We start from the raw sequence: 9,473 nt of genomic DNA, 5'->3' as shown, positions 1-9,473 counted from the left end.
CGCTGACAACGCCCTCTCTGGCTCCCTCCCACCCGTGATCACCTGCACACATCCAGTGACCTCCCCTCCCTCCGATCGACACACTCCTTTTGTTTTCCGCTTGTTTCCGATGGGATTTGGCTGTGAATGCGTGATGATATTGCGACCCTACGCCATGCTTCTTACTGTTCTTGATTGAACTGAATTTTAGTGAGATCGGTTGCACACAAGGTGTTTGTGGTATTGGCTAAGTGCTCAACTCTTCTTGATGGCTGATTTATTAGGTAAGTATCAGTGTTATCCAGTGCGAATTAACATATGAAGCTCATTCCATTAGTGTTCTCATTATTTGCAAGAAGTTAATTCCTGAACCTCTTTTGGATGTCTCACTGTAGTTAAGCTGCTAGACAATTATTCGTTGCTGCCCAGTCCAGGCTGGGTCGCCATCAAAACTTTGGTCAACCGGTCAGCAAGTACTGTGATTCAGTCAAACTTCTTTTCTATTCCACTACGCGTCTGAGTTGACCTGCGGGTTAACAGCAGCTGCAGACCACAAGGATCGACTTCCACATGCTGATCTTGCTAGCCGCTCATTCTGCTTCAGCTTCAGAAACTACGCTCCTCACTTCAGATCTCATCCAGGTTCGTGTTCTTGTGGTTCTCTTCGTTCCTATCAGTCCACCACTGCTGGGAAGATGCATCATTTATACCGATCCCTGTATGTTTTTGTAGGAAGACACTTAGGCTTTGTTTGCTTCAGATCTCTAAAGAGCTAAGACCACAGTCAGGAGTCAGGAGTCCTGCTCTGCTCTTCTCTACTCCGCATCCACATCAGGTACCGCAGCTCCACATTGACTGAACTAAAAAATAACAGTGAGGAAGTAGGCAACGGTTCCAAAGTTCAACGGTGTGAGTAAACTCTTTTTCAGACGACAATAGTTGCTAAAAATTAAGGGAATATATTAATATAAATATGATACAAATTATACCTCCCCTGCAACATCTTGATTCGTTCATGTAATACCCATTTGCAAATACGTTTTATTCCATGTTGATTTCTGCATGAAGTGAGCTGTTTGCCGCAGAATCGCCAAAAAAATCATGTGACTAATATAGCATACAGGTCCTTGTATTTTATTTGCTGTCGAGTTTTCCTGAAAGGATTTTGTGCAAGGTCAGCTAGGAGAAAATCAGTTAAATGGGGAAGAAACGCTGTTCTACTTATAACTTGGTATTTCTCTCCGCTAACTGTCTTCTACTCATTTTTCGACGAGAGAAAGGAATATAATGGACAACACAAGTGGTGCACCAACGCTTATGCCTCTAAATTTATTAGAAGAAATTACAAATGATTTCTCCGACGATCAGAAAGTTGGTGCTGGTTCGTATGGAAGTGTTTACAAGGTATACTTTAAAACGTATGTATGGTTAGCCAATAGTATCATGTAGTCTTACATGATGGCGTCATACTTGTGCCTGGACACTGATGTTCACAAGCCACACTTGATTTGTTCCCTATCGTACTTGTTAGTTACTGCCTTGCATACTTGATCATGCCCTGTTGTGCTATTTTCTTTCCCATCACAAACAAGCTGCAATATACAATAATAGAGGATGTGGACCACTTCATATTCAAACATTACTAAGAATCCTGTTCTGGTTTATACATATTTCAACAGAGGATATTGGTTTTACGAAGGAGAAACTTAAACCATGGATATCCGATATTTAACAGGGAGAGCATAAAAATGGGGAGACCATCGCTGTGAAGCTGCTTCATTACATTCCAGGACTTGATGATGAACAATTTAAGAAGGAGTATCTCAACCTTGCAAGTCTCCAACACAAGAATATTGTGAGGTTAGTTGGCTATTGCCATGAAACTCGACGAGAAATCCTACCGTTTGATGGGAAAATGGTGTTTGCTGAGATGACCAAGAGAGCACTTTGTTTCGAGTATATGGAGAATGGAAGTCTTGACAAGTATCTTTCTGGTATGCTACATTAGGAGGTAGCAAGTTATGCATAATTCTTAACACAAATGTTTTGAGGAAGCTCTTTGTTTATTGATGCAGATGAATTTACTGGACATGATTGGTGCACACGCTATGCAATAATAAAAGGGATTTGCCAAGGATTGAAATACCTTCACGAGGAACTGCAATCTCCTATGTACCATTTGGATATAAAGCCAGCCAATGTATTGTTGGATGACAATATGGTTCCAAAACTTGCGGATTTTGGCTTGTCAAGGCTTTTCAGCGGAGGAAAAACACAAGTGACAAGAAGTGCTTTAGGAACACAGTAAGCTTACTTCATGGAAACTGGATTTAATTTTAACACGAAATGATGTAACACAGTAACACATCTGATGTATTGTGCAGTGGTTACGTCCCGCCGGAATACATTGATGCGGCTGTTATCTCAAATAAGTTCGACATATTCAGCTTAGGTGTTGTAATCATAAAGATAATGACCGGACCAACAGGCTACTTCAGAATTGATGAAATGTCTTCCCAACAATTCATAGAGCTTGTAAGAGAAAAGACTTTATTGAGAACAACAATGTAGATTTCACCCATAAAACTGCAATCTTGTTGGATATACTAACATGTTTTGTGTCAAAATATTGTAGGTACATGCGAACTGGACAAAAAGGCTATATGAGACATCAGTGTATCTTTTGGATTCATATTTTGAACAAGTGAGGAGATGCATCGAAATAGCTTTAAGCTGTGTGGAAGCCGATCGATATAAAAGGCCGAGTATAGGTCTAATTGTCAGTAAGCTGAACGAGACAGAGACTATGATACAGTCTCCTGATAGGGACATAGGGTCATCGATCTATAAGGTCTAATCACTAATTGCACAATTTATTTATTTTCTATGCTTATTTTCTTGTTTATTTTTACTAACTTAATAAAGTTGAACATACACGCATGTCTATGCCTCTATGGTGACCAATCTTCAACCAGAGAGTAATAGTAGCCGATAACATATCCCATATAAATGCCCTCTGGTAGTTGTACTCAGAGTCATTTTTCTTTTTATCATTCTTAATATACCTTAATATAGAATCTAGTGCCAGAAAATACATTCCAGAGTGGATATACACTACGTCTCATATTGCAATTTTGGATATACTTATATACATTTGCTCAGATTTTAAAAAGCGATGTACATGAAAGAATTACAGGTGAGTCCATTTATTGATATTACTCCTTCCATCCGGAAATATTTGACTCGGATTTGTCTAGATTTGTATGTATCTAAACACGTTTTAGTGTGTAGATACATGTGTATCTAGACAAATACGAGTCACTTATTTCTGGACAAAGGAAGTAGTATATTTAGAAATACCTTCACATTTCTATATATAAGGGAGTTTGTTGAAAAATTGTACATCCAACCAATAAAGTATTGCATATATGCTACATAAATAGTCTTGTATACTGTATATACTTACTACAGATATATACTCTCCGATAGGTACTGCCTCGAATAGATCAAACACATGTGGCTGTAACTATACCGATAGTAGGAGAAAGCCTTATTATTAGTTGAAAACAGTCTTCCTATTTTGGGAAATAGTCATTCTTTATATAGGAAAAATATCATTGTGAACCTTAGTAATTATTAAGAACATATATTTAAAATGATAAGGGTGTAATCAATTCATCTATATGGTATATGAGGAGTGGGGGTACATACTCCCGGGAGTATAAAACCATTATTTATGACTTTTGGGTAGACCAGGTATACTTATGTATCATTTTCTAAGATACTCGAATACAAACTAGTTGAAAAACTGCAAGTTATTCATTTTACTGGTTGCTAGATATTTTTATGTACCTTTGCATACTTTAACTCTACGTATGTTTATTTCCTGTAGATCTTCCATTGCATTTCCATCGCCCCACTGAACAAATTAAGCTCGTACTCGCTGCATGTAAATGATAACAGAGGTAGGTCTCATAAGATAACAATTTCGACCATTTGCCAGCCAGAGGACAATATAGCAACCTTTGAGGTCAGTTGTCCTTTTAGGCACTTGAACTTGACTCATTATCAGTTAATACGAGGATATTGTTTGATATTTCTTCCTTTGTTGCATGCATACTTTTCTGGGAGGCAATCCGGCCGAAAATTATGGTAACATAAAATCTTTTAAATTGATCTGGCTTCCATCTTGCTTATTTGTCGTGAACTAATTTGTTGTCTGTATCAGTACAGATTATAGACTGCACAGAAGATTTGGGACTAGTGTGTACAACGGATGTTCACCCAACCAAGCCTTGGTATGTCTGATGCTTCTTGTGGTTTAATTACTTTGTGTCCATGGCATGCGAGCACATTTCTGTTATTGAAAAGAGATTGATATATATGATACATTAGTTTGACATATCACTTGAGCTTCATTCTTATTTGTGACACTATGTACACCTAGTTTAGATGATTGGATCTCGGGTTGAAGTAAAATATTAGGAGTAGGTTTATTTGGTGTTTCATTGCAGTCTTAAAACCAAAACCTAGTTTAGCCCAACCTATAAAGGTTCTACGTTATCCAAAATAGCTAATCATTGTTTTGATGAGACAAGTTTTCTAGAACTTCAGTTCCAAACTATCGCCCTACTAATTGTAAGAGGAACACAACAACAGTGCGCAAGCGCAAGCAATCAACACTTGGACAAACAACATACGTCTTCGGCCATGCGCCTTCAAAATTCTTACCCGTCCAAATTTCTGACCCTCCATTCCTATACGACCCACATTATTTACAACTGAAAAGAGGTCCCAAAGTGGTTGGCTTGCATCAAGTTTATTGGGTTCATATCAGTTCGCCTTTGGCATACTGGATGTCAGAGATCAGGTGATATATCAGATGATACTTAATTATGGAGAAAACATATCTGCATTTTCTTTATTACCCTTGTCCATAACATGCCTTTTAGTACAAAACAATGGACAATGTTAGCTTGATCATTATAATTTAATGATTCCAAGTTTATTTTCTCGTTAATTAATACTTAGAACTTGTAAATGCCTAGTTTTATTCAGTTTTTGTACAAAGAAACTTTAGCGTCTATGTATAAGTATATTTCGCTAGAAATATATATTCAAATATCGGCCGTATCAGTCGATATGTTTAAATACATAGGGAACCAATATTTACATAATGATGTGTTTTATATGTATCAGTAGACCCTGGTTTGATGGATATACCAGCTTAGATTTAGAACCTTGGCTTGCATCCGACCTCCCATAAGCCACCATAAAACATAATATTTTATCTCATATTTTGGAACATTACTGAAAAATCGTCAGAGTGACCCTCTCCGATTGACGATGCCTCCAGTGTGCACGAACTCTACAAGTGTGGGAAACAGAGGTGGTGAGAGAAAAGCTGGACTGAGCTTTGTAGTTAGGGAGGGAGGAGGATGGAGAAGGATGAGAACAGAGAGGATGTAAAAGAGAGCGAGACTTGGGTTGGGTGGCCGGTCAATGGTTAGGTTGGATTCGAAGGGTAGACGAGAACAGGCTTGGGGTAGCCCAATAAAATAAATCATTTATCATAACGTTCACTCAGATTCTCTTTTCATTATCACAAACAAATACTAAAAGGCAGGTGTGATAAACTTCGGTGGAAACTATTTTTCGTAATGCGGCTTTTGTAAACCGGCCGTGTTGTGCTTTTCCAATCATGGACGGATGTTTGATATTAATATCAGGACATTTTTAAAACCCATTTGTGACATATTTTCGTTTTCTAGATGTTTTCTTCAACAGCCTCCTAAGATGCCTATTTCCTCAAGAATGATCTAGAGTCAGCCCTATCCTACATTGACGATCATTTAGATGAAGTTTTTGTAGTAATCTTCCTTTTTCAACTTGATGAATAGGCATCATGCGAAAATTAAGCTCGTATACTACTCTAAAGATGTTATGGTCGTAATGTACCATTTAAACTTAGTTGTAATGGTAGTTAATAATACAAATATTAAAAGAGGTTTTCGAATCGGTGTAGTATTTTTTTCCTTATTTAAGCATCCTCTTGTGTGTACAGGATTTTGGTTGGCCATGGGAATGGGCATGTCTCCATTTGGAACTATCAGACCCAGGTATGTAGCATCATCCCTCCTGCGTGGTTCTGCAGTGCGGAGCCTGGAGCCCGCATGATGCAGTGTGTAATGAGAAAAAGATGCAATACAAAGTAGAATGTTGTCTGCTTTCCTGTAAAGGTTTGTTTCTATGCAACGAAAAAATAGCGTGGCCTTCCAAAATACGTATGCACTGCTAATAGCGCGCTATATTACAAAACAGCGTTTCACCAGAACATGTATACTAAGGATTTCAGCAGCTAAAAAATTGGCCGCATCACCAGAACAAATCAAATTGACAAAGTCTAGATCACAACGAAAGACAAGCATTTGTCACAGTCTAACAAGTAACCTCAACAGTTCAACAGCCATAGTCCAGAACTAGATGAAGATTTAAGATTTAAGAAAGACAAGTAGACAACTAACCAGCCGACAGGCATAGTCCAGATAAACAACATCATAGCAGAACCAGTAAGTAATCAAAATCAGATGAATTACATGGAGAATGCACGGGATCATCATCCGATTCAGAAGAAGAACCCGCGGATTGCAGCTCATCATTACGAAAAATTAGAAGCAACTTCTTCCTAGGTTAACAAACTTTCTTTCTTTTCATTGTTGTGATGTTGATTATTCTTCTTCAAGATGTACACGTCGTGTGAGGAGGAGTGAGAACTATTGATGTGGTTCCGTGGTTGCCGACAAGTCGAATGGGGAGGTTAGAAATGGGGATTTCGGCAGCTCGTGGACCAAAAGGCCCAAAATGACTAGTTGGCTGCTCTATTTCCCTGCGAAAAATAGCGCTGCTACAGCGCTATGAAAAATAGCGCACATAGCGCTGCTAATAGCGGGATTAGCTTTGTAGCGAGCCAGATATGCATAGGGTAGCGTTCACTCTTCAAGTACGCTATAGCGCTGCTGAAATGTCGAAATAGCACGCTATTTTTTGCGTTGTTTTTATGAGAGTGGTGGTTTGGTTCCGAGTGTCTTGGAGCTCGGTATTTAAAAAAACCTCTTATATTTTTGGAGTTTTAGTCCTGTAAAATTGTATTAATAAATATGTACATTTATGCACTAAAACAACATATCCGTTAATTTTTATATAGAGAACGCTATTTTTTCACTGTACAAAAGTATTTCTGTTTTATATAAGTAATTGTTAAATCTGTTATAAATTCAAGTATTATTTTTTATGCCCACAAATTTACATATTTCTTCATAAAAGTTTACAGGTAAGTAGGTACCACCTATAAGTATAAAAACCATAAATTTTTGAAACTCCAATATGTTTTCCTGATTTGTCTTTCAAACAATAGAGCTCCCAGCTGCCTAGGATCACTTCGTGTTTTCCACTTTTCCTGTTGGCGAAATCGGTAGACAACCATTTTTGTTAGGAAGTTTTAATCCAAAGCCCTACAGTGTAAAGAATAGATACAAACCTTGACTAGTTCAATAAAAAAAATACATGACACTTATAGAGCACAAATCCTATTGTTGAGCTGCCATCATAATTTTTCATTTGTAAGCAGGCAAGATTGATGACATTTGACATCCTGAACAAGCCGAGTCTTGTAGTGTCTGCAGTTAGATTCATCACGAGCATGTACAAGATTCTATTATGTGCAGTTAGATTCATCGCACAAAAGCAGTGGTTTGTTGCCGGTGATTATGAGGGGCACATCCACGTGTATACATATACGACAAAGTACAAGCTGAGAAAATTCCTAGCTCATGCGAACATGGTCAATTCACTGGCTGTTCACCCAACTGATCCATTTGTCCTTTCATCGTCGAACGATAACTTGATCAAACTATGGAACTGGGAGAATGACTGGGAGTGCATTAGGACATTCCAAGCACACTCCAAATGGGTTGAGTCAGTGAAGTTTAACCCGCTGTCTACAAGCAACACTTTTGCTAGTGCTTCCAGGGACGGCACAATAAAGGTTGATTAGTGGAGCTATCATGTTTTGTGTTGAAAGATTTTTCATTTCCACCGTTCCTAATCAATGCTTGAGATTCGCAGATCTGGAGTATGTTTTCAGACACTCCTATTACCACGTTGGAGTGCGGGATGGCTGAACTGACGTCGGTTCATTATTTCGTCGTTCATGGTAATCAGGAGTTTATTGTTGCAGGATCTGCCTCTGGGACTGCATGTGTAAGCCAACTTCATTATTCAACAATATCAGATGCAGATATAGCAAAAAACAATAATATAGCATAACATAGTGTTCTAATATCTCGATCTCCTCCATCCTTTTTATTCACCAGATCTGGGATTTGGGGATGGAGACATGTATTCGGAACGTCAATGGACTCCAAGAAAAATGGTGCACTGTTGCTGTTGTCAATTGCCTCCCAAGACATCCGATTTTGGTTACAGTTTCGCAAGACCACATTGTTTCTTTCTGCAACTCCAATACCCACAGGTAATGTAGAATCTTGTAAAAAAAATCCTTCACATTGATATTGAGTTGAAAACAGCCAGTTCCCAAGCATGTGGGAATGACTGCTTTCAAGTCATTTTTATGCCACCACCCTGATACCGAACTGAGCACTGTTCTTTCACGGCATTTAGACTAAATGATGAAAAATATATATAGCAAATTAATAACATCATGCTTTTCATTTTTGCAGATACAAGAATATGGTTGACTTTAGGCTGGGTCGTATTATGGATTTTGCATACACCAAGGTCACAAGAAGGTAACAAAAATAAAATCGTGGCTCCGTTGTAGTTAAACCCTGTATCTGTTTTGTTTTCTAGCTTCTTTTTTCAATATGCGAGGATTGCCCGGATTAAATTTTGCTTAACTCTGAGAGAAAACAAAATTCCAATTATACCCAAGAAAAGATAGCTTTGAAAGTTAGTCATGTGTATCTTCCAAAACTGTAACGCCGAAGTGGCGGAATACGTATCCTGAGGGGCACTATATACTTGTCCTGCAATAAAGGGAAAAACCAAGCAGTTGACATGTTTTGTTTGTTTTCACCCTTTTATATGTTATACATAGATAACTACATTTTCAATAATTCAAAACTTCTTACAAGAGCATCATATGTATGTAGCCTCGTCGTCGCAGGAGAACGCGGAATTGCACTGATGGAGATCAGTTAGCCTAGCTCAATGATCTCTCTAGCAAACAAGGAAAATCGAAGGAATACAGATCATGAATTGTATGAGGCTAAATTGGCAGTTAAAGGATGCCCGATAGAGAACTGACTTTGGTGAACTTTGATGTACTTCGGTGTTAACTCTGTCCTTCTGCCGTTTGGTACCGAGATCTTACAGCAGCAGCTGCTTCTGTGTGGGTCGTTTTACTCTACTACTTTACATTGTGCTATCTGCATTGGAATTGTTGGCAGGGATAGTTGTATCACTTTTTTTTAATA

General features: G+C 38.3%; 1 protein-coding gene across 6 annotated transcripts; it reads left to right on the top strand.

Annotated features, from left to right (window-relative positions):
• Positions 1-24: 24 nt before the first annotated feature.
• LOC124661942 (probable serine/threonine-protein kinase roco4) lies at positions 25-9,451 on the top strand. 6 transcript variants are annotated; one of them, XM_047199826.1, is made up of 17 exons: positions 25-263; positions 414-621; positions 712-814; positions 1,260-1,383; positions 1,715-1,973; positions 2,055-2,283; positions 2,364-2,514; positions 2,615-2,830; positions 3,872-4,009; positions 4,111-4,131; positions 4,213-4,277; positions 6,044-6,098; positions 7,607-8,023; positions 8,104-8,238; positions 8,352-8,509; positions 8,718-8,786; positions 9,150-9,451. In XM_047199826.1, exons 4-17 carry the CDS (start codon positions 1,267-1,269, stop codon positions 9,196-9,198), a joined length of 2,079 nt encoding a protein of 692 aa, XP_047055782.1. In that variant the 5' UTR covers positions 25-263; positions 414-621; positions 712-814; positions 1,260-1,266; the 3' UTR covers positions 9,199-9,451. The 6 variants fall into 6 exon arrangements, with proteins under 6 accessions (XP_047055782.1, XP_047055784.1, XP_047055781.1 ...); XM_047199828.1 differs by having other exon boundaries at positions 1,254-1,383; XM_047199825.1 differs by lacking the exon at positions 1,260-1,383 and having other exon boundaries at positions 740-814.
• The last annotated feature ends 22 nt before the right edge of the window (positions 9,452-9,473 follow it).

Source organism: Lolium rigidum, chromosome 6, assembly GCF_022539505.1.
Source record: "Lolium rigidum isolate FL_2022 chromosome 6, APGP_CSIRO_Lrig_0.1, whole genome shotgun sequence".
In the NCBI taxonomy this organism is placed as follows: domain Eukaryota; kingdom Viridiplantae; phylum Streptophyta; class Magnoliopsida; order Poales; family Poaceae; genus Lolium; species Lolium rigidum.
This window is presented reverse-complemented; position numbering and strand designations above follow the sequence as displayed.

Bases quoted from the DNA above. Each gene is read 5' to 3' on its own strand.
- LOC124661942 (XM_047199825.1), top strand. From the start codon at position 550: ATGCTGATCTTGCTAGCCGCTCATTCTGCTTCAGCTTCAGAAACTACG. The intron at 2,284-2,363 runs GTAAGCTTACTT...TGTATTGTGCAG, and splicing joins AGAAGTGCTTTAGGAACACA to TGGTTACGTCCCGCCGGAAT. The intron at 8,787-9,149 runs GTAACAAAAATA...ATATGTATGTAG, and splicing joins TACACCAAGGTCACAAGAAG to CCTCGTCGTCGCAGGAGAAC.